This window comes from Anomaloglossus baeobatrachus, chromosome 3 (genome assembly GCF_048569485.1).
Source record: "Anomaloglossus baeobatrachus isolate aAnoBae1 chromosome 3, aAnoBae1.hap1, whole genome shotgun sequence".
Lineage (NCBI taxonomy): Eukaryota > Metazoa > Chordata > Amphibia > Anura > Aromobatidae > Anomaloglossus > Anomaloglossus baeobatrachus.
The window spans coordinates 545,759,351-545,785,836 of record NC_134355.1 but is presented as its reverse complement, the minus strand read 5'-3'; the positions used below and the strand labels follow the sequence as shown (position 1 = coordinate 545,785,836).

The following is a 26,486-nucleotide window of genomic DNA, read 5'->3' as shown; positions in this document are numbered from 1 at the left end:
AAAATATTTCCTTTTTCTGATAATTGATCATGGGACATAATGTATTTCTTTTCATAACCATACACTTCTTTCCTTTCTTAACTTGTCACTGTGACATGTAAGGACAGATATCACTTTTTTTACTTGTGTTTTGAGTCATACAAGCCTTTCTCATTCATTCATTCATTCATTCATTCATTCATTCATTCATTCATTCATTCATTCACACTTGTCCCCATGTTTGTAAACAAGTAAAGAGGTAACAATTTGCAAGATAATAAGTGAGAAAAGACCTTGGTCTATTAGACACTCAAGTTATATTTTGAAAATTTCAGAAATATGAAATTTATTGAAAATAAGAATATTGTATTGCATATCAAGACTAACATCTATGTGATATCTGGAGCGCAGTGTACCAAGGATGCATGGGTCTGATCTTTACAGAGTGTCACGGGTGGTGGTGACTGAGACCGCTGCCTTGCGCTCCAGTGACAGTGAAAGGCACATGGCTGTGGATGTGCAGGGGTTAACATGGACATTATTGTTTCCCTGTAGCTAGATGTTAGTGGTGTGCCCCTTGGCATTGGTGCTGTCAAGTAGGAGAGACAGGAGACAGTCTTACAGTAAAACAGGCAGACCTTTACTTCATACAACAGCCAAAAGGTACACAGCAATAGATGGTATAGCAGCTTAGGTGATAAAGTTCCAAAGAACAGAATCATAGAGGCAGATATAGGGAAAAGGCGCATAAGTGGTGTGATATTCATCAAGTGCAGTCAAAGCCTTTCCTACTGTCCAAGCTAACACAACAGAATTTTATTCTGCCCCACTGGAGTGGCATTCTCCAGCAGACCACCTAGTCCCTGCTTCCTTAAATCTTCACATGTTGTAGAACTCCTGTTCCCAATTGCTTTATAGGACCACTCTCTAGGCTCATACTCCTCCTGCATCCACAGCCTTGGGGTTTCCAGTACACTAAATGCCCGCAAGACATCTCCCTACAGGGTGCTAGTTCTCAGGTATCCTAAAGCTTGCTTAATGCCAATCCGTCTGCGTACAGCCAGCTGGAGTCGGTGATAGAGTTCTCCTACATGTTTCTGGAGTGTGCACTCGTTTTCCAACTGTACACTGACTAAACTCTGAGGTAATGGCAATTATGAGTACTAAGGCTCCGTCCACCAAGCTATGTTCCTCGCAATAGGCTGAGAGGGGATTAACTACTTATTACCTGAGAATATTCCTATGAAAAATAGTGCAAAACTTCTATAATATTATATAATAGCATCATCCAGTATGGTAGTACCCAACTCTTGGATAGTACACATAAACTTCATACTGTATATAGCATATTCTTAGTCATTTAGATTTGGTTGCACATTATGCTTTATTATTATACTATATAAATACTGATTTTCTTTTCAAAGCAAAAATAGGATCTTCAAACCAATCAATCACTGATGGAAACAGTCTAATTGTTTACCATGAGCTTCTGCAATAGCTATATAAACCAGATAAAAAGTGTAAGCTGTAAGCGGAGATGTCCCTTTACTTCAGTAAACAAATTCTCTACTTACAGAAATATGTCCACAGCATTTATGTCAGCAGAGCTCTGGGTCATAACTAGAATTAAATGCAAAGCATTTACCAAGTTTCTTAAGGGGTTTTCCCCCCAAAATGTTTAATTTCCCTATTGTTTGAAATTTATAAAGTAAAGAATACCCTTTGTTTCAGCACCAGCACTTCAGGGGTCACCTCTGGTACTGGAAGTGAGGACTAGAGATGATCAAACCTCAAGCTTGAGACTCGGGGTTCAGGCACAGAAATTGACGTGAAAATCCCCGTTGTGAGTATCGTGCTGTGCTTGTGTCTGAGTGTGCATTGTGCGCGCTGCTGGAAGTGATTGTTCATCTCAAATTAGGCTTGCTTTCAGTGTACTGAGATGTTGTGTTCACGGAGAATTAATAAAACAATAAACATCGTCCACCCACCTCCGAAAATGTTTTGCTTTAAGCCCATAGCAAAACATTTCCAGAGGTGGCTGGGTGGTGTTTTTTGTTTTTGTTTTATTCTCTGTGAACAAAACATCTCAATAGGCTGAATGAAAGCCTAATTTGAGATGAACAATCACTTCTAGCAGCGCGGACAATGTAGGTACTCACTCAGACACCAGCACAGCGAAATAACCACAATGCAGATTTTCACGTCATTTTTCGAACCTGAACCCTGAGCCTCGACCCTGAGGTTCACTCAACTGTAGTGATGACATTCCATTGATTAGCTACCTTACTACAGATGGCAAGTACCACACACCAGTGATTGACTGCAATAATCACGGCACTGATAAAAAGTTATCACTTCTGGTACTGGCAGGGTACCACTTCAGGAGTGCTGGTGTGGAGCGAAATTAGGTAATATTTGATTCTTTATTTTATTATATTTTCTAGTATAAGAAAAATAAAAATATGATAAAGTATATCCATATGTAAAATGTAAAATGGTGGTCCAAGGAAGATGTAATCAGAAAAAAACTAGAGCGAGCATACACGCTAATAGGCACTTTTCTATGCTGGAAAAGATGGACAAAACATTTCACCACTGATATTCGGCTCCGGCTTAGTAACCAACTTAATTGTCCATCTCTTTTCACATGCACATACTATACTGTAGCTATTTTCAGACACACAAATTCTGACAATCCCTGGAGATTTACCGTGTTCAATATCAGTGCATACGAGTCAATGTCTAAAAGCTGAAGGTTACAGGAGACTTGGAGGTAAGAAAATTAACAATAGATAATTAGCATTACTTTATTTTTTTTAACACTAATAGATTGTAATTACTCAATTATTTACAACCTCTGCCTATTGCCTTAGTTTCATGGTACAAAGGTACATAAATCAATGAATCATCTTTCACCTGACAGATAAAGTTTTTATCCCTGAAATTCTTTAATGAACATGAAGGAGCACACTGAGGAGAAACACAGTAACAGTCCTTGATATGTAAAAAAGAAATAGCAAGTAGCATATTTGAAAATTATTTCATCTCCAGGACCAGGTAGTTGGATGTATGCCTTAGAGAATCATGGTTTGCCCAACCACATCTGTTGCATCCATAACACATCTGAGAACATAGCTAATTTATTATCACAATGAAAGGAGGTCTTTGGGGAGCCCAACTATCAAAGCAGAATGACAGTAGATTCAAAAAGATGAACAGGATCGGGGAGCCCCCAAGGATTTAAACAGCTGAGAGGTACCTAATTACCCTAGCTGTTGTTGCATGGTTGGCCTCTTCTTTTAACACTTATTTTCAGATTAGTTGTTCATCCACAGATGTGACTCTCATTGTAAGAATCTCATAAACTCGAAAAAAATATTTGGTGTATGTAAGGTGTTCCATAGTGTAGATTACACATGTCATATTATAAATGACTAGAATTTAAAGGGATTGTCTGGCTAATAAAAAATGCACATAAATGTCCTCAAATAAGTGAGTTATGCAACTTACAAGAATAACTAACATAACTAACATCTAAATTGTGCGCAGATTTTCATCTACGAGCTCTGGTCATTGTCATCTTCCAGTTTATGTCTTCTACAGGACAGCATTTCCCAAGTCAGCACATGACCTGGGCTGTGTGTGCTGCTTATATCAATAGCTAAGGCAGACATGTTCTCTTTCTAAACATCATATATGACAAAAAGGGTACTTCTTTAGCTATTGAATTGATCAGTCAGCCAGCCCCTTTCACTCAGCACAGCTCCGTTTTTCAAAGTAAGGCTGGAACCACATGTGTGTATGCCATCTGATACGAGAGCATCAGATGCTATATGCTAATGACCCTCAGTCAGGCTCTGATGTGAGCGTGGGCCGAGTGTGATGTGACTGTGGTCCGTTCCTGAGTTGGGATCACAGGTTTCAGATTAGAGGCCGGGATTAATCCCACCCATTCCCTCCCCCTCCATTGTTACCCTGTGTGTACTGCACTTGACCGACAACTGAGTGCAGTCCGATGTTTCTCTCGCACCCATAGACTTGTATGGGTGTGAGTGACATGGCTCTCGCAGACAATCGCAGAATGCTGCCATTTTTTCCTCAGTCCGTTTAGGGCTGAGGAAAAAATCACAGAGCTGCAACATTATCTTTCGTGGAGCCGAGTGCAATACGAGATTTTCTTGCATTGCATCAGTGCGAGTTATATGCAGGTTTGACTCTACTCTAAATCAGGAGATGCTGTTGTTGGTCAGAGGATATACATAAAATATGCTGCTATTGGTCTAATAAAAAAGGAGGTCCTAAGATATTCGGCTTTGTCTCCAACACCATAGATTGTGATGGGTTTCTCACTCTGCTTGCAATGTGAAGTAGCACAGAGAAATGCTTCCATTAAACAGTCCAGCCAGTTCATTGACACATACAGAAACCACACTACTGGTATAATACAAGCACATTTTTTAAGTCCGTTATACTCGCAGTATGCCTGCTCAGGTTTGGATACACTTCTCAAGTATCCCAGTGGAGCTATATCAGCTGCCACTCACTGACCCTGGCCTGTATACACACCCCTCTCCAGAGGTACCTTTCCCAAGGTTTCACAAAACCTCCATACACTGACTCCAGTCAGACGAAGCAAACCCTCTCTTCCTTCAGAGAATCCCTTTCAGAGGCTTCACAAACTCTATCCATCGTCTTGGTCAGAACAATCCCTTCCTTCAGAGGATTCCTTCCAGAGGCATCACAACCTCTATCCATGGTCCCAGTCAGAACAATCCCTTAATAAGACAATTCCTTCCTGGAAACATCAGTCTTGCCACACTGACCATGTGGCAAACAAACAGTCTCCATCTTAACAGATAAGACACATTCATGGATGGAAGTATGTGGATGGTCAGATCTGCCCGGCTCCCCAGCTATCCATAAACTCTGCTCCTGGTAGGCGCTAACAAGTCATTGCATGTCAAGTACCAGAATGGTCATCCAGGTTTACATCACTTCTGTGACACATATCGGCCACCATGTTACATGGGCCATGTCAAAATCATAAAAGGGACATTTATGTTTTGACATAATATAAATTAAAAAAAAACCTGTAGAAAAATATAATAGTCCCCATTAGTTGCTCTATTTAAAAATCACAAGTGTCTACATTTCTATCCTTTAAACATCCTATACTGAAAAATAAATATATCCAGGTATCTACTGTGCATATTTACATACATATCCTGAGGGAAGCATCCTCTTCTGTCCCTCTCTTTGTTATATTTTGGGGTCATTTCTTATTTAAAGGTTTAAAAACCTTTTGCAGCTTTTAAGCCATGAAATAGCTTTAAACCTTTCACAATGTTCTTTATTCAGGTAAGTGTTTCCAATATATTTGAGAAACTTGACACAATGTAGGGAAAAAAAGAGTCCATTAGAGTAATTCAATAGTTAAATAGTATTATGGTAAGCCATTTCCGTAAATAGGAATGGCCCCCATATGGCCAACCTGTTGCTTAGCGTACCTGCACGATTCAATTTCATGTTATGTGCTTTTAAACCCCTCAGAATCATTAAAAGCGTAATAAGGTAAGATTTATTATGTAAGTATTTTAGCAGAATCCTATGTTATAACGGAGAATATTTTAACACAAATTCAGCTCCAGAAACTATTACAATGTCGTCTCTATTATCTAATAATTCATCATGACTGTTAACAATGCCATAACTTATTTAGTGAAATGTGACAGCATTTTTTGGGATGTCTTGCACTGCCTTGAGATTAATTGGTCTGTTCACTGTGAAGCACCAAAGATCACTTGGATGTTGGAAAAGAATTAATGGGATATGATACATCATTACAGAATAACTAAATGCAATCTTGTGTGTCAGAGTAAATGAGGAGATATTAAAGGCCACTTATTATTTAAAAGCTGCAGATTCTCTGATGCACTAAAACATTCATTAAAAGTAATTTGGAAAATGCAAGCCATTATTTTTCATATCTGAATCAGTCCCCAAAAAAAGGAAGAGGATAAATGATATGCAGAGCAAGGAAACATGGTTGTATAGAAAGGATATATAGTGTGTTATTGGGTCATATATTGTATGTAGATACATAAACATCACAGAAGCTGGATGGAACAGAGTCACTGGGGCATTCAACCCATCCAGTAGGTCAAACCATAAACAGGATCAACCAGATCTCCTCCTTCTTTTTAGTAAATATTCAATTTGTTTCAAATTACATTTTTTTTCTTGTTTTAATATGATCTTATATGTCATCTGCATCTTGTAAGTGCTACAGGGGACTGAAGTGACCACCAGTCTATCTAAAGGGAAGATGTCGTAAAAAGAAATAACTTCCAATAACTGGAAAAATGTAAAGTATTACTTTTTTAATGTTTTGGTTAAATATTATTTTTTTTAGTTGAGGGGAAAAAAAGTATATATATATATATATATATATATATATATATATATATATATATATATAGTATAAAAAATAATTTACATATTTTCCACTCTTAAACACTAGGGGGAGCAGCTGCTGAAATCCTAGTGTACAACTAACCTGGATTAAAGCTGCAGTAAAAGTGGGTGGAATCTGATCTCATGTGTGTGATGTCACCTCCCCCTTTCTTCTGGCTGATTCCGAAAGGATAAAGGAAGATGACGCTTAGGATCACAGTGTGGAGCTATTTTATTGGTGACCGCAAAGTGATCCTAGTAGTCTAAAGTGTCACCAAGGACAGCTGGCATAGTGCTCCACTGTATATTGTGCCCCACTGTATACTATGCCCCAGATACTCTGTCACCACATTCCTGTGCCCCCATATACTGTGCCCCAATATTCCTGTTCCTCATGTTTCTGTGTCCCCATATACTGTGCTCTGGTGCTTTGAGCGCTGCAAGGAGAAACTGCAGAGACACCAGACTGACGACAAGCTACTGGGAGCAAAAGTCCGGGGTGACATGCAGTGAGGAGAGGTGATCTGCAACTGGAGCCCGGCACTGCACTACAGATGTGACGCTGCGATCACCACTCCCAGCCACATGCACTCACCTCAGACCTCCACCCCCGGCAGCCTCTCCTGCCAGCCTGGCGTCTTAGCTGTTCCTTCCATCAGCAATCAGAGCAGTGAAGAGGAGCTTCCGGAAGTGAATGCCTGAGGTGAGCACATGCGAGTGGAGCAGAGGCCCGAGGCGAGCAAAGGCCTGAGGCAAGGGGGGGTGCAGTGATCGAATCGTGACTTTAACAGCACAACACCAGGATTAGCCACAGATCGCCCTGAAACTGTGCTCAGGGGGACAGTGGAGCACACAGCCACACAGTAGATGCTGTGGGCTCCACTTTGATGGCAGCAGTCTCCTCCCAGAGCTCTGATCTGGACAGCTCAGGGGGCATGTACAGATCACAACAGGAAGTAGCCACAGTGCAGGAGATGAGGTCAGAGGCCAACTACTATCTCTTATGCACAGGGACTGTCGTATTTGAGGTGTGTAACTATCATTACACACTGCAAATCCAAGATGACAGCCCCCAGTGTTTAAGTAAAAATAGAATTAAATAAAAACTAAATAAACAATGAATTTAATTTTGTATTATAAATAATTGATTCCATAATCAGCATTAAAACAAACATTAAAAACGCGACACCTTACCTTTAAAATTTTCAACTGAATGAAACAGTGGATTACTTCGGCACTCAAATGAGAAGCTTCGAGGCCCCAACCTGGTACAAACAGCACCTCAGACAATTTGTGTGCTGGGTTGATGCAGTAGCAAATATCTGTTTCCATTCACTAAGGGAGGCTTTACATGCTGCGATATCCGGCCCAATATCGCTAGCATGCGACCCACCCCCATCGTTTGTGCGAAACGGGCATATCGCTGCCCGTCGCGCACAAAATCTGGCACCTCCGTCACACATACTTACCTGCATAGCGACGTTGCTGTGACCGGTGTACCGCCTCCTTTCTAAGGGGGCGGTCCGCTCGGCGTCACAGCGACGTCACTAAGCGGCCGCCCAATGAAAGCGGAGGGGCAGAGATGAGCGGGACGTAACATCCCGCCCATCTCCTTCCTTCCGCATTGTGGCCGGAGGCAGGTAAGGAGATGTTCCTCGTTCCTGCGGCGTCACATGTAGCGATGTGCACTGACGCAGGAACGAGGAACAACTTCGCTCCTGCGACAACAGCGATAACTGGCAGCGGACCCCCATGTCAACGAGGAGCGATTTTGGACGTTTTTGCAACGATCCAAAATCGCTCCTAGGAGTCACACGCTACGACATCGCTACAGCGGCAGGATGTGCGTCACAAAATCCGTGACCCCAACGAGATCGCAGTAGCGAAATCGTAGCGTGTAAAGCCCGCTTAATGCATTGTTCAAAGTTTTCATGCAAAGTAATAATAATGTTGATTTTTGACATCTCCATGTGTATAGGCCAATGTGACAATGCTGTTTGGAATGGCCAATGCTTTCCTTACCATTTATCCTTCTTAAGCCTGCTTTACACGCTGCAATATATCTTACAATGTGTCGACGGGGTCACATCGTAAGTGACGCACATCCGGCATTGTAAGTACATTGCAGTGTCTGACAGGTACGTGCAATTGAACATTAAACCGTTCATCGCATACACATCGTACCTGTCTCCAGAATTGCACGTCAGATTGTTCATCGTACCCGGGGTAGCACACATTGCAGTGTGTGACACCCCAGGAATGATGAACAGATCTTACCAGCGTCCTGCGGCTCCCGGCCCACAATGCGGAAGGAAGGAGGTGGGCGGGATGTTTACGTTCCGCTCAGCTCCGCCCCTCCGCTTCTATTGGCCGGCTCCCGCATGACGTTGATGTGACACCGAACGTCCCTCCCACTCCAGGAAGTGGACGTTCGCCACCCACATCGAGGTCGTATGGACGGGTAAGTACGTGTGACGGGGGGTTACTCGTATGTGCTGCACGTTCAACAAATTGAACGTGCCACATATACGATTGGGGCGTTGCAAATCGCATGGAAAATCATATGCGAAATTGCGACGTATAAAGCAGGTTTTACACCTGAGCACATACTTTACTTGCTTACAGTACCTCAGTTATTTTACGGCTCTTACTATCTAGATAACATAGATTATTTAAATTATTTAAATATATAGAACTTTGCAACTATTACTAGTGTATTTCTATTAAAGGGATACTGTAAGCAGGTTTTTGCTACCTCATCTGATAGCACCATGATGTAAGCAAAGAGATCTTGAATCCTACAATGTATCACTTAGATTACTGGGTTCACCTGTTTTTACACAATCAGAATTCTTCTTGCTATGTAGCAGAGCTGAAGAGCTGAGAGAGCTGTTACACCCTCACCAGGCTCTCAATAGAAATTGAAACACTGTCAATGTACAATCAGACCAGGGGGTGTGCCAGACTGCTGTGCCATTGTAGACAATGAGAAGTCCTGCTGCTTAAAAAAAGATAGCAAACAAACAACAAATCAGACCTTGAAAAGACAGGCATGCCTGAATTTTCTGTATTAACTCTTAAGGCCCCTTTACACGCTACAACATTGCAAACGACATCGCTATAACGTCACCGGTTTTGTGACGTAATAGCGACCTTCCCAGCGACATTGCAGTGTCTGAAACACATCAGCAACCTGGCCCCTGCTGTGAGGTTGCTGATCACTACACATCTCTCAGGACCATTCTTTGGTCCTTTGTTTCCCTCTGTGCAGCATGATCGCTAGAAAGTCTCAGTGTGTAAAGGGGCCTTTACAGCAACTTCGTTAGCGACTTCCCTTTCAAAAAGCTGCTTTACAACGTTCACAATGACTAGCTAGGTCGTTCTGCAGGTCCGTATCGCTGTTGCGTCGTTTTCCAGGTATGCCTGTTTGACATGTCGCGGGCGGAGGAGGGGACGCTGCGCTCACCCACTGCTCGGGTCCGGCTGCTGCTGCTAGCTCGAGCGGTGGGCCGGGTCCCGGGAACTCGAGCGGCGCTCCTCGCCCATGAGTAAAAGGGGGGAATGGTTTTGGGGATTTATTGTCCGTGACGCCACCCACGGTCGTGGTGAGGTTGTGACACCACTGCTGCTCTGGACGGGGATCCCGGGAGCGATGACAGCGAGCAGCTTGGATGTTGTTCTTCCCCTCCGTGGGTAGGGGGTTTGGTTGTCCCGGGGCCCGGGTGAGGGAGGAATGGCAGGTGGGTTACGTGGCCTGGTGAGGTGCAGGGTCGCGGGGGCAGCGCGGTGCCGCACGGCACGGTGGTACTCACTCAGCCAATGATGAATGCAAAGTCTCCGGTAAAATAAACTGCTGGATGGACGGGTCCCACAGACGGCTGCGGTGGTTCTTCTCCCGGTAGGTTGGCGGTGACTGCCTTTCCCTGCACCTGTGTTAAGTTCTCGGTTTTGGTGGCTTCCCACCAGTAACCCGCTCCCCAACTTGGATGGATGCTGAGGGAGCCCCTTTTGCCCGCAGGCTCTGGCCCTGGGAACTGTAGCCTTGGCGATGACTGTAATTCCCTTCACGGTTTGAGCGGTTGCCTTCAATCGGGTCTTGACTGCTGGAAAACCCCGGAGGTTGCCTTCGCTAATGGATTTGACCGGTTTTATGGCGACTCCAAGCCTGGTTGGGGTCCGTAGGCCCTGCCGAATGGTGCTGGCTTCTCTTCGCTCCCCGATCCGGTACAGGCGGGCCACCGCCCGTCCCCGGTCCTTACGGTTCACGTCAATCAGCATCGCCTGCAGACGGTCACCACCGTCTGCCAACCTTGCTGTGGTGCCCGGGCCACGCACCCGGACACAGTCAGTCTCCTCTACTACCACTTCACTCTTCAACTCCCTAACTCATCTCTCCTCTACTCTCTGACTTCCTTTTCCCGCCTCCAGGACTGTGAACTCCTCGGTGGGTGGGGCCAACCGCCTGGCTCCACCCCCTGGTATGGACATCAGCCCCTGGAGGGAGGCAACAAGGATTTTTGTCTGACTTCGGTGTGCCTAGCCGGGGTGTGGGGTGTGTTGTTGCATTACCCGTGACGACCTGGCTTGTCCAGGGTGCCACAGACAGCTCACCAGCGACTCACCAGAGACTTTGTAGTGATCCTGGCCAGGTTGGGATCGCTGGTGGGATCGCTAGGATGTCTCAGTTTGTAAAGGGGCCTTTACAGCATGCTGTGTTCAGCTTACATAGCAAAAACCTGCTGAGATTCCCTTTAATTATTGTAACAAAATGGAAAGTGAGTCAACAAAGGCAGGGCAGGTTTTAGACAAAGTGGGGTCCTGGGCCAAAGATTAAATTGGGTAAGTGGGTCGCTAATGCACCACCACACTCAAACATTTAGTTTACATTTACATGTGCTGAGTTCAGACTATTAAACGAGAGTGATCTAGTAGAACTAGTAGATCAATCTGTCCCTATAGGATAACATTAATAGCACATCTGCAGTTTGCATCAGGCGATGTGCTGCAAAAAATTAATGATTTTTGTTCCTCCATAAACAATCCAATCACCCAACGAATGAGTAGTATTTTGCTCGTTCATTGGGTGATTGCCAACATGTTTACATCAATGAACTCTACATGCACACTGTATGTTATACACACAATGCATATTACACACACATACAGACATGGCCAAAAGTTTTGCCCCACTTGAAAATGTTCAAAAAAATCAAATATTTCTCCAAGAAAACAATTGAAATTGCACATTGTTTTGTTATATAGCTGTTTACTTCTTCTGTGTGCATTGGAACAACACAAAAAAACATAGAAAAAAGCCAATTTTCACACAAACCACCCAAAAATGGCACCTTTCCAAAATTGTGGGTAAAAATCTTTGTTTCAAGCATGTGATGAGTGTTCACTCACCTTTGGCATGTAAAAGTTGAGGGCAATATGAAAATTACACCTGAGACCAGATAAAAAGGGGAGAAGCTGATATAATCTTTGCATTGTGTGTCTGTGTTTTCCTGGATGGGGATGGGAAAGAAATGTTGATGAAAGGTTGTGACACATGATAGTCCAGATGGTGGATAAGCAGGCCCAATCAAGTTCCAAAGTAATTCAAGCTGTCTTGCAGACTCAGGGTGTATCAGTGTAAGTGCGAGCTACCTGTCAACATTTTAATTAAATACAATGCTATAGCAGAAGTAGGTGGACCCCACTAATGACACAGTCATAAAAAAGGTAGTCTGCAGTTTGTCAAATATGTGAGTAATCGAACATCCTTCTGGGAAAGTATTTTGTGACAGATGTTACCAAGATATTTTTTTGGTAAAGTACATCTTTCTACCGTTTACTGAAATGGAATGAGGCCTACAAAGAAAAGAATACAGTACTTATTAAATATGGTGGAGGTTCAAAGATTTTTTTTTTTGCTTCCTATGGCAGTAGGTGCCTTGACTGTGTGCAAGTAGGAATGAGTGTATATTAATACAGCCACTGGTATGGTATTTGAAGGTACAGTAAAGACTAAATCAGCAAAAATACCTAAAATATAACCAGCGGAGAGGATTCATGCTGTCACCGTCTGTTAACCCATGAGAGGTTTTCACACTAGAAACCTTTTATCTCTTCAAGCTCCCCTGATGAATAACAAATTAGGAAACGCATCGGGAGGAGGAGAATTTGGGATGGGACAGCAAGTTCTCTAAAGGGATCCTAGGCCCAGTTTATGAGGGGTCGTGGAGACGCCTATAATGAGGACAAGCTGCCCTTGTGGGAATAGGCCACACCGAAACGGGTTAGATCGTTCCTTTTCCACATTTCTGGACACTGCTATGTTTGGGATCCTTATGTATGGTTATCTCAGAGCATTGTCAATTTTCATCTGAACCCTGAGTGCATATTTGGTCTGATGCCCGGACGCCAGGTTGGTGGTCTGGATGTCTGATTGTCAATGTGCATTAATCCCCTTTAACGGGTAGGGGTATTGGTGCATTGTTGTATAGGCAAAGTGATCAGTGGAAACAACTGTTTATTACCCATGTACACTGCCAATTGTGCAGAACCAGTGCGTACTTGTGTGGTTGGATGTAATACCTGTTTGTACCATTCATAACACTGACGTGTCATGTGGCAGAGTGTATTAATCCCTTTATGTGATTGAAGGGTGTTGCAGTACCTCAGTCTCTGCGGCAGACATTGTTTTTATATTTTATGAGGTAAGGTTTTCCTTTCCTTTTTTTAGAGAAACCAATAAAGGTTATATTTTAGATATTTTTGCTGATTTAGGAATGAGTGTACCTAAAATTTTAAAGTTTGAGGTTCGTATCAAACACTGGGTGTCTGGGTGTCGAATTCGAACATGGGCTAAAAATAAAAGTCCTTGTCAGAGTTCAGGGTTTGGGTAATGTTCATATGTTAATAAAGTTTGCTTAAAGGCTACAGCACAGAAAATCAACAAGCTTTATTGCATGTGCAATATAGCAAAAAACATTATATGGGCTGCTGCCTATTTTTGATAACCAACGCAGGTAAAACAGATAGCTGCGGGCTTCAACCCTCAGGTGTTAGCTTTACCTTGGCTTGTTATCAAAAATAGAGGGGATCCCATGCTGTTTTTTAAATTATTTAAATAATTTTAAAAAATGGCGTGGCGGTCCCCCTTCTTTTTTGATAACCAGCCAAGATAAAGCAGACAGCGGGGGGCTGGTATTATCAGGAGAGGAAGCTCAATAGCTATTTGGCACTCCCCAGCCTAAAAATAGCAGCCCACTGCTGCCCAGTTGTGGTACATTCATAAGATGCGCCATTTCTGGTGCTTTACCTGGTTCTGTGGTGGCAGTCGGGGTAATATTTGTGGGGTTGCTGTCAGCTGTGAAATGATAGCTGGCATCAAGCCCAGAGATTAGTAATAGAGAGGCATCTATCAGACACTCCAATTACTAACCCAATAAGTACAGAGTTAAAAAACACACATACACAGGAAAAAAAACGTTTATTTGAATAAAGACTCCCCATACTCCCTTGTTCACCAATTTATTACTTCAAAATATATCCTAGAAGTTTCAACGTAATCCAAAGAGTAATGTCCCACGACGTCCATCGATTCCTATGGTGCATTGTTCTGAGAACTTTCTCAGAAGGAGGCAGCATTAATCACTGCTGGTCAGAGGCAGCCCGGAATTTCTCATAATTGGTGATGTCAGTAACTCAGTGATATCACCATTTATGAGAAATTCCAAACATGCTGCTGAGAAAGTTCTGAGAAAGTTCTCATAATACAGCTCTATATGAATCAATGAATGGTGCAAGACATTAGACTTTGGATTATGTTGGAACTTTCAGGATTTATTTTAAAGTAATAAATTGGTGCATGACGGAGTGAGGGGGAGTTTTATTTAAATAATTGTTTTTTTTCCTGTTGGGGGGATTTTAAGTTTACACTTTCTTTGTTAGTAATGGGGTTGTCTGCTGGATGCCTACCCATTAATAACCCCTGGGCTTTATGTTAGCTGCCAATTCACAGCTGACATTAACCCCAAAAGTATTAACCTGATTGGTACTGCACCAGGGCTATCATTAAGAAGCTGGGCACAGCACCAGAATTGACTCATCTAATGGGTGGGGTAGCTATGTGCTTCAATTTTCAGTCTGAGTGGGGCCAAAACCATGGATCCTGCAACTCTGATAACCATGTCTGGTTATCAAAAATAGGGTGGAGTCCACAACATTTGTTAAATGTTTTCAGGGCAACTGCCCTTGTTTTGCTTCCCTTTTCAGTCCCCTAGTCAGCCCTTGCTACGACCATTTTGTGACGCCCTGGCAAAACCAGGTAGTCACTGTTAGGCCCCTGCATAACACCTTCCCTCATTAGGAAACACATAGCCAACCAAGAAAACCCTAGTAACCCCCCTTAGGGACAGATAGACGCATCAGTGGGTGTGACCAGGCGGTTGGGACACGCCCACCCAGGGGTTTAGACAGCCCGGGGCGAGAAAAACAGTAGTTGAGCTGAGAGTTCAGTGTGGAGTGGAGGTCAGGCCTGTGTGTCAGGCCTGAAGTTGACTGACAGGTACCAGGGTAGGAGCCCTGGTGTCACTGGTAGGAAGCAGACGGTGGTCTTCATCAGCAGAAGACGGGAAGACGGCTCGGTGGAACCGAGGTGGACTGGGCCAGGGTTGGAGCCTGCCAGTACCGACACGGGGAACCGACCAGGAAACCATAGCACAAAGGGGGGTACTCGGACCCTGAGCCAGGAACCAGAAACAAGTGGAACTGGTTAATTAACCGATTGAAGCCAGGACTAGAGGTCCTGTCCCACCCAAAGTCCCTCATAAAAGACAACAGCCCGCCGATTAGGGATAAGAGGTCACCGCCAAGGTCCATAGATCCCACAGGCCAGCGTCTGCAGGCACGGCTCCTTAGGCCACATCCAGCTGGGAGCAGACTCCTGAGTTTTATACTGGGAAAGTCCACCTTACACAACAGTGCAGGAAAAGGATAGAGACCACCAGCCGGGTGAGGGACCAGAACGCAGCCGGCTGCGGCACCAGCCACCATCACCTTGGTTTACCAGAGACTTGTGTGTTTTACTAACTGTGAGTACATCAACACCCCCTGCGGTCGTCATTCCCCCTGCACCAGAGCCATCGGGTCCTGGCGCCACCATCCCTGCCCACAGAGGGGTTAACAACTTGCTGCACAACATCTCCCCCGGGTGCCCCGTAACAGCAGCGGTGGTGTCCCACCTCACCACACACCGCGGGTGGCGTCACGAACTTACTATGGCTAAGCCCGTACATCTACATCCCCCCATTTATTCGGCGTGTCCGCGAGACCCCCGGATCCGGAGACCCTCGAGCCAAAACCCCTGAAGGTCTGTGCCCAAGCAGCGACCAGCTGCTGGCACGGGGAAGGCAAACCGCTACAGCACACAAGTTTGGTTCTCCATTGATTTACATGGGGTTTGGCATTCGGTGACAAATTCAGGTTAAGTTTGGGTTCTGAACCAAAACTTTTTTTTTTAAGATCAACAGGTTAACTCTTCACTACGTGCAAAGTATCATGAAATCTAAAGATTACCAAAGGATTTTGGGTGGCAATGTAGTGCCCAGTTTCAAAAAGATGGGTTTGCATCATTGCTCTTCCAGCAGAACAATGGCTCCAAACATACTTCAAGAAGCACCCAGAAAAGGATGGACATAAAGTGCAGGAAAGTCCTGAGGTAGCCAGCAATGAGGTCAATTGAACACCTGTGGAGAGATCTTAATTGCTGTTGTGTGAAGGATCCCTTGAAATATGAGAGATATGAAGCAGTTTGCAAAAGAAGAGTGGTCCACAATTCCAGGTGAGAGGTGTAAGAAGCTTGTTCATAGTTCATAAAGGAAGCGACTAATTGCAGTTATTTACTCTAAAGTGTGCACTACCAAATCTTAAATTTAGGGTGCCAACAATTTTGTCTGGTCATTTTTGGAGTTTTGTGTGAGAAGATGTCCAATGTGCCTTTTTTCAGTTGTTTTCTTTTTTTTAGTTCATCCAGGAAATTAATCTGTGTATAATTAAACGTGTAATTGCAATAATTTTCTGGGAAAAAAAAACATCTTTTTCTGCAACACTTCAAGGGTGCCAACACACTTGGCCATGACTATACTGGTACAAACACATAGTACATGTGAATGCATATACAAAACACACACACACACACACACACACACGTGAGATAGTCTGCTTAACATATGCAAGTCAGCTGGTATATTTCAACAGTCCAGAATTGTATTCAAAATTTTTCTGGCTTCAGAGCTGAAATTTCCAATAACTCATTGCTGGCTCGATTTGTGCACAGACGTTGCTTTGCTAAATATTTTAAATATTACAGGAACTGTAATGTAATCTTATATGGATAATAAAGCAAGACAATTACTATAACTAGCATTTCGTTTCCCCACCATGAAATGGACCACTTTTTTTTGGTGGTTCCTGACTGTTTGGCATATGGACTGTTCTAAGAGCAGGAAGAAAAATATATGCCTGCCATGAACATTTGTCAATTCTTGCTACAATTCTCTGCATTTAATAATACTAAATCTTTTAAAAATATGTGGCCTTTGCCCTTTCCTGTTAACCCATCCAAGATTTTTGACACTTTCCAAAAGTGGTTAATATAGAACAAAATTGAAAATTTTGGCACAATATGGTGTACATCCAAATCTGCACCATACTTTATAACAAAAATATGGCTGAAATCCATTGATTAATTCCACCTAAGCATCATCCTAAGCTATTAGGGATGACTCTAACAAGTTTGTTGACTGTTTCCAATAGTGATTTAGTGGCAACCCTGAGGCTTCAGTCGCCACAGAGGTACTGCACCTCAGCCAGAGGTGTGGAATTCCATCTTGGGTAAGGAGGAGATCAACACCGGTTCACACAAAGCACAACACCCAGGCTCAGAAACACCTCATCAGACATGGCAGAGGACGTGACTATACCCTAAGCCAGGCTGGGGGGGGGAGGTAGAGTTGTAGGAGTGGGAACACACAGTAAAAAGTGGGAACACTGTGAAGTTCAGTTGGAGGAGCATTGGAGAAGCTAAGACCCACGATCTGGAGCAGGTACCGCTCGGCCCGGGCACCAACACAAAGAGTTCTAGAGACCATGGGAGCTAACCTCACGTGGCTTTGTTCCACACATAATCTACAGGTGGAAGGAATAGGTCGCACCATGGGGATTGGTCCCTAGGCTAGAGGAGTATAACCTATGGGCTCCACTAGCAAAACGAACGGCTGGGGTGACTCTAAGCACCACAGCCACACACCGCACATGAATTCCCTAGAAGGTGACCCAAAAGGACCAAGGCATAGCACTTCACACCACCCCACAGGGTTTACAGGGACTGATACAGGGTTCAGTGAGCGAGGGCGCGAGGCAGGAGGGCGAAGCAAGCATAGAGATCACTATGAAAGACTTTAGAAAGGTGCACTGAAGTATCCGGGATCGGCTGAAGCCCATCATGGTGAATCCCGGAACTCCAAACGTGGTCCCTGGTGTGTGTAACCGGCTACAGTGAATAAAAACCTTGAGACTGCATCCTTGTGTTGCTCCGTTATTCACCTGCATCTGCCATCATAGACTACTACTACCACCCCCATCCGCCCTGGGGCCCAAATCTGCCTGTGGAGCGCTACACCATCTAAGCTACGTCATCATCTGCCCCGCGGAGCCCCGTCTCAAAGCAGTGGCACCTAACTTGCCGCATACTACAGGTGGCGTCACAAATGAACTATCATCATCCCCTTCCTTTATATTAAATTACACCACCAAGGTCACGGAACCGGGCCACGCCACCACGGTGCCCACAGAGTCAGAACCACTGCTCGGTAACGACTAATCACCACGGCCCCGATGTGGGCATGTCAATTACAATGCATTTCTTAGCTGTACAACAGGTTACAAAACTAAGAATCACAGTTAATAATAAACAGACATTTAACATATTCACAGCTATTATTTTATTGTAGAACAGATCTATTTAAAGCTTGTAAAATAAATTTCAAAGCTGAACATTCTATGTGTTTTTATATAAAGGAAGCAGCAGTTTTGTCTGAAATGCGCTGTACTCAGCTTCTTGTGACCTTAGTTATAGGGCTTTTAAATGTCAAGAACTGTGATTTTTGTAGTCAGTAAGCCACCTAAGCCAGGGCATCTGAAAAAGTAATAAACACGGAGCTTTTCCCATATCTTCTATGATGAATCAGAGCACTCATTTCTACAGTATAGGCTTTAAGCTACATGTAAAATATTTCACAAATTTCCATTTGCAATAAATGTTTACAGCTCTGAAGAAAAAAAAAAGAAAACGATTAAAGTGAGTATTGACTGCGGCAGTTATGTCCCACACTAATCCGTCCCCGTGATCAACATTTTCCTGTCTCTCTGCCAAATTCCATATAAGATGAGCACAGAGCTGGAGGTGACCCTTTCATCCTACGAATCGGTTCAGCTATATTTATGAATAGCGGTCTATAGCTATTTTTCCTAACATATCCCCGCATTTTTCTGGATACTGTACACAATGAGGAAAAGCGTATTTGATTCTCTTGGATTCACCTGACATGTAGGTCAGCCCCGAAGCAATCGTCCTAATCTTTAAGAAATGATTGCCAGTGCGGCGGCCAGAGAACTGATCAGACCGGTAGAAGCTTGGCAAATAAACTATGTCAGAAAAGACTTTAAGGGATAGAAAGCTAATGGACTTAGACCCTACTGGATACAGTGGAATTGACTTGGAATAATTCTCTCTGGTAGGATTAACATGACTCATTTATCATTTATCTCGCCAGCTGCTTAGGTAAATGTGCTGCTTTACAGTTCTCTGTATATAACCTTAACCGCTTCAATGATAGAACAGCCTGCAGCTATGTACCGCATCCTAAGTTAAAGCTTCCTACAGGCACTGACTGGGTTAAAGGTGTACTCACAAAGCATTAGGCACCAGCACCGCTTGGCTGTAATGAATTCAGCTCATGCTGCTCTTGAGATATTTTTTCCTTAAGATGCTTTCTTATGAATTGAAACCTCCTAAGTAAAATAGATAGCAACCCTAAGCAGAGCATTAGAGACTGTCTTTTTACAGAAAAAAAAAACAAAAACATGAAAACATCCATTGTGTCATTTATGTGAAAAGTAAAATCCAATCCCAGAATAAGGGCAAATTTTACCATAAAGTTAGGCTGCACTAAATAAATGTGGGATAATGGACCCCAACTTTGAGCCACAAGTCAGTGAAAAATTTCAAGACATAAATGCATGTGTGTTACGCTCCGTGATGTGGGTCCGTATGGCCGACCATGTGTCCCTGTGTGTGTTCTCTGTGTGCTGTGCGTGTGCTATTAGTGTGACATCCAGATAGCACACAGACAGCATTATCTTGTATACTTACCTGTCTCCAGCGCAGCTGTCACACTTGCTGACAGGTCCGCAGTCAGTGCAGTGAATATTCATGAGGCACAATGAGCAGGACCCAGAAGCAATGGCAGCACCAGAGGCAGGTAAGTATTAAAAGTCATTTAATTTCAGTGAATGGGTGTCCTCTGATACATGTCATATGGATCACATCAGTGTTTGTTCAGTGTGACTTCCGTGCTGCTGGCAAAACATGGACATGTTGTCATGTGGGGCACATGTACATGCCTGTCCCCCACATGGACACACAGTCTGTGTCAAAACACAGACAGCTGAGCAAACGCATTGACTTTAATAGATCTACATGTGTCTGTGTCTCTGGTACGTGTGGAAACAGACACCACACATACCGGAAACACAGATGTGTGAAGGGTGCATAAGAGGATAAAGTCTAATATCCTTAAAGCACCACTCCAGTGTTTTGTTTTTTTTTCTGTACTGGAGTGGTGCTTTTAATCAAAGGTCCCTGCTCCCAGTAATATAATTATTCTTCAGTGTCTTAACCTTTTACCTATGCCACTCTTTTTTGGCAGCACCATTTTGTGACCACAACTTTTGACTGGCCAGACGTTATGTCACAGGTAGTAATGAGTGAGCACTACCATGCTCGTGTGCTCGGTACTTGTTAAGAGCAGTTGATACTTGGAAGGGTCCGAGCACTAAAGTATAATGGAAGTGATTGGGAAACTCAAGCATTTTTTTGGGAAATCATCTGGAAAAATGCTCAATTCTCCTATTCACTTCTATTATACTCAAGTGCTGACGTCGCATCCAACTGCTCTTAACAAATAACTTGCACTTGATCATGGTAGTGCTTACTCATTAACAGTATCATTATTAGTCACAAGCTCTCAATGCATGTCTGAGAGCTAGAACAAAGCCAGAACGAGGCTCTCATAGTCTGACATTGAAGAGTGACCTTAAGCGAGCTCCATGAAACACTGGAGCAGCCGACAGGTCACAAACTGCCGGAGACCGACGGGAGCTGTTGTAATAGACGGTAAAGCTGCCGAAGGGTGAGTATAAGAATAGGGTCAGTATGGTGACAGTTGATTGAGTGTGCAGCAGGACGGGACTATGTGGGTCGGGTCGTCCTTTAGGATTCCTCCCGTGTGTGGTTTAATGACCTCTATGTAAATAGATTCCCTCGGTTGCCGCAATTGTATTTATGACCAGTATGTGCTCAGTATACACTTGAAGTATTTCAATCACTTCAATAAAATGGAGTTGGCGCCTGCGCACACCGCTATCTTTGGCACCATCTTATTGAAGATGCTGTCCCCTGGCTTGTGACGTGTTAAATGCTCATTCCAAGGGCTGTCCATGCACCCTCACATCCCCTGCACTTGTAAACACCGAGGGAGTGCACACGGTCACAGGACAACAGGAGACCCTACGCCTAAGAGCAGCTCTCTCCACAAGCAATCTCATGGGACCCTTCAGTGTAGGATGCTGTTTTTTGAATGAGCATCTAAAGTGTCACAAGCTAGTGGACAGCATCTTCAATAAAATGGTGCCAGAGATAGCAGTATGTGCAAGAGCCAATTCCAGATGCCATTTTATTGAAGTGACTGAAATACTTCAAGTGTAAACTAGGCACACGGCAGCCATAATTATAATTGTGGCGACAGGGGTAATAATTTTATATAGAGGGCAAGAAATTAAACAGGGATGGAATAATAAAGGAAGACTGATCCACATATCTCTGCCCGGATGCACACCCCAATCAACTTTATACTGATTTCTGGAACTTTGATAAATCATATTAATAAAACAAAACCTAAAATCTTGAGAGTGAAGGCACTGCCTTTACTTTATATGTGCAAATTTTGGTGGTTGGTTCCCTTTAAGCAGCAGGACTCCTCATTGCTCGGACTACAATGTCACGTGCCAGGCTGTCTGGCATGCTCCCTTCACTAATTGGCACCTCACTGTTAATGCGCAATCCCTATTGAGAGCCAAGTGTGGGCAAGACAGCTCTCTCAGCTCTGCTGGATGGCTAAGACTAAAAACTCTGTTTCAAAATGGCTGCAGCCGGTAATCTAAGTGATGCATTGTTGGATTCAGGATCTCTTTTCCTACATCATGCTGCTCTCAGATAAGGTAGCAAAAACCTGCTGACAGATTCCCTTTAATGACATTGTAGGGTATACTTTGGTTGCTTCAGCTTATGTAGAAATTTTCCTCCTAGTATTCTCAGATGCTACATATATTACCTTGGCATGCATGGAGCAATATTTGGATATTGCCAGCCTTGGGTGCCATGATTCTGACTCTAGAAATTTCTAGAAATTGTCTCTGACTAGCTCGAAGGAGATTAAGCCCTTTCCTGTTGCCCCTATGATATACGGATAGGTGGAATGGCCTCTACAATGGAGATTTCTTACATGGTTTTGTTAATAGTCAATGACACTGTTCACCATTCAGTATAGTTACTGCTATTATTAAAATTTTCTTCATGTTTCAATCCTTCTCACCAACTGAATCATTTCCATTATCTTTCTTACAATACAAGGGCAACACATACCTATACAGTAATTCTACATATTAGTGTAATATGACTAGATTATACTGTATAAAGCAAGTCCAATTAAAATTAATGGGGTGTCTGTTGAATCCATCAATAGACAAAAAATGTCAGAAACATCAAGACGCAAACTGACAATTGAAAAGGTTAAAATATTAAATTTGACTTTTAAATATATTAATAGAAATAATGAAAAGCGGTTCATCATCTTCCTAGGAATTTATGGCAATGTAAAGAGGTACATGGCGTATTTTACAGCGCACACATCTGAATTATTTACAGCACCCTCTGAAATGAGGCAATAGAAGCAATAGAAGCAATCGTGCCATGTTCAATTTACAGAACATTTCTAAATACGAGCGGCACCATAACAAATGATATATTGATCAGTAGAGGCTGCAGTCAATAAAATGTGGCAATACAATCATCAAATGCTGAACAGCAAACAGTGAACATAGTCTCCATGGTTTATGTGTGACTTCTAAAAGGACCACCTGTCAGTTCCCTTCTGAAAGACATGCCAAGTGACCTCTCCATTAGCAGAGGTTGTACAAAGCTGTAGGGGACATAGTTACATTCATTTGTACAGCGAGCCTGGAAAACTGAACAACATGCTTCTGAAATGCTGCAGACTCAAGGAAAAGAAAGGAAAGTCTACTACCTGATCTAATTTCCAATGAAACTCAGCAGGTCGGAAAGTGTCAGCCTGGTCAAAATCACGGCGTAACAGGAAGACAAGACGGCAGTTGTGCACATACAATGCATAGTGATGGCGGTTCATTTCTGGAAGAGAAGAACGTGAATAAACAAAGTTTAACAATGTACATGCTTATTGTAGGTTACAGGTTGCACTTAAATTATTGAATTTTAGGAATGTTTTTGTGGTCCCCTGTCAGTCTCTGTTTACCAGACCAGACTAATATAACTGCTTTGGTACATAATTATCCCCAATGTTATGTAATGTTCAGAACTTCTGAGGCCAAGAGAATGTCAAGAACAGACAACATGAGAGTGATGAGCGTGACCATCAATTTTGGGGGGAAAATTTGAGCATTGATAGGGTTCGTAAATCAGCAATCCCAAATTGTTAGTGTGCAAATAAGCATTAAAATATACACCTTTAATAGTAGACCTAAAAAGAGCAACGTTAATTACTCTGATACATACAAGTCAAATCAAAAAGCCATCACTATCTAAGGTGAATGCACCATGGCCACTTAAATTAGCCAGATAGGGACACACCCACAAGGGGTCCCGTCTAGTGATGGCCACAAGAAAAAACAAACACAAGAAGAAAACCAAAAAAACAAAACCAAAAAGTGATGTTGCTGTAGGCAAAGGACAATGGTCCAATTGACAAAAAACACAACAAAAGAAATAATACCTAAAAAAAACAAACCAGTATGCTCTCATCTTGCTGACAGTGGTCAGTCATAAATGTACATAAATATACAGTAGACTTTTAGGTATTTATAAAAGGAATGGTCTCACCCAGTCCCTTTTCATTGGAGGTCATGCAGTCTCTTGATCCTGAGCAGTAGAGTCGTCCGCCATATACTGACCCTACCACTCCTTGGATACAAAAAATAAAAACTGCTGCCCCAGACTTCTGTCCTCACAAGGACGGACCACAACTAGGTCTCAAGCTGGACCCCTATGCTGACCCTGATGACATCCCGACATCCCGACGCGTTTCGTCACTCAGACTCCTCAGGGGACATAATAATCGTCAGTCAGGTCCTTGCTGCCAGCCCTCACCAAACCATAGTGTCAGAGATGTATGTATCAGAGTAATTAACGTTGCTCTTTTTAGGTCTACTATTAAAGGTGTATATTTTAATGCTTATTTGCATCGATAGGGTTCAAAACAATAAATTTCAAAACAGAGAAGAATCTGACACACTTGAATGAATAAAGAGAATTTATTTGTGTTATCTAGTACATGTAAACATGTCATGAGACGTTTCAGTCTAATTGACCTTCATCAGACAACTGATAGTACAATATAGGTAAAACCATATAAAAATGTAAATAAACATAAAAATTACATGCTTGGTATTTTTCTATACCTAAAGCAAATTGTCTCTTCTGGGAGAAAGAAAGAACAGTAAGTATGCGCTTTCATATAAGGCACCATGAGAATGGCGATAACTGTCACCTGGAGATGTTTGTATGCTGCTGTGTATCTGTTTCAGCACTTAAGAAATAAGTGAACAGCATCACATCCGGTATGTGCACCAGAAGTGCTGTAGTAGTTGTTGTTGGAAATGAATGACACTGGCTAAACACACAAAGTGCCAGTGCAGATTGTGCACCAGAAATGATGTAGTCATGGATATCGATGAATGGCACCGGAAAGGTGGGCCTAAGAACCGGTAGTGACCTAAGTTCATAGCGATCTCAATAGTGATGAGCGAGTGTGCAGGGTACTGCTCTATAATTGAGAATCTGGGTGCTCGGTTACTCACTGTGCTCGGCCAAATATCGTGGGTGCTCGGATGTATCGTCTATGAAACAAGAATACAAAGAATTGGCTCCCTTCAATGAATGATTAGAATCGGCACCCAGTGTGACCCATCTGAAGTGTCTGAATGGCTCTCCCAGGGGGTAAAAAAATGTTTTTGGATGTAGTTTGTCAAGATAAAAAAAAGAAAAAAAACTCGCTCTGCAAACCCTTGGAAATGTTTTGTATATGGCTAGTTGTTTATGAGCGGAGAGACGAATTGCCCAATCATTGATTAACATAGTACTTGTTACTCGAGCTAAGCCCTTTCAGACCAGCTGACCTGCTCATCTCTGGTGGTAACGAGCACCCATGAATTTTAGTACAATAAAAAAAGAAAATATATCAATTGGGACCATGACTCTGAAATAGAGAATAGAGACTTAAAGATAAATATAAATAATGAGTATAAATAATTAGGAAGAGATCATGGAATAACAGTATGGAGAATAAAAAGAAACAAATGCAAAAAGAAAGGGATTTTAATTCTAAAAGAGAAGGTGAGAACAAGTCATGACAACCTAGATTCTCTATCAGTATGTATCTGGAGCGAGGGACAAAAACCATGTAAGGGTATGTATGCACGCTGCAGAAATTTCCTGCACCAAAAAACGCACCTTGTGGCAGAAAAACATACAAAAAAAGCCTTCATTCTTTGGTGTGTATTTTGTGGATTTTTGTGCCATGCAGGTTTTTTTGGGCGAAATCAATGGCTGGAAGGGTTACAAAATTTAGGAAAAAAATGCACCAAGAATAGACATGCAGCTTCCTTTTTCTGCAGCCAAAACTGCATGAAAAAAAAGAAGCAACGTGTGCACAGCATTTCTGAATTCTTATAGACTTTGCTGGGATAAGGATAGACATGCAGATTTGGGCAACAAACTGCATCAAAAAAACAAGGCAAAAAACACTTTAAAAAACGCAGTGTGCAAGCCAGGCTTAAATATGGGAAAAACCTACAAACTTCATGCAGATTATGTCTTTGGTGGGATTTGAACCCAGGAAAATTGATTGCAAATATTCACATATTGGCATATTTACAGAGTAAAATGCATCAAAATTCAAACTGCACCACAGAGACTAGCGTACAGCTCTGAATATATTATATGTTTAGAAACGTTTTATTTTACACTACACAGCTTTAAATAAATGTATATGTATGAAAATAATTCTCAAAACATCAGAGAGAAATAGCAAAAGACTAGACACCTAAAAGAGTTTCCAGAAATACCGAAGTGCATCTCAATTACCGTTCCCTGATATTTTCTGTATACATTATGCTATAGTTTGTTCCTCATTGTCGTCACCCTTGAGATCTGTAGTCAAGGATCAAACTGTAACATAGGGTTTTTTAGTAAATTGCCCATGTGCTGCATCTGTTAATTGATCTGTATTTATGCATTCTTGGAGAAACGCTTTAATCCAGTGCACTCTGGTATAATAGCAGCTGTTATACGCTGACTGTGAGAACTTCAGAGCGTTCTGCTATGTGGAGGCTCAGATGATCACATTATTTCTACTGTATGGTTTGTTGGAACCTTGCTATATGTCTTGTGAGTGCAAAATGCCGCATACTTTCAG

At 42.7% G+C, this 26,486-nt stretch overlaps 1 protein-coding gene across 1 annotated transcript in view; it reads right to left on the bottom strand.

The window, feature by feature from the left end:
* The window catches only part of CLSTN2 (calsyntenin 2), a 1,533,789-nt gene that overhangs the window by 272,785 nt on the left and 1,234,518 nt on the right, over positions 1-26,486 (bottom strand). The window contains exon 8 of the mRNA XM_075338625.1: positions 23,064-23,185. Within this exon, the coding sequence (XP_075194740.1) occupies positions 23,064-23,185 (122 nt within the window). The remainder of the gene's footprint in view (positions 1-23,063; positions 23,186-26,486) is intronic.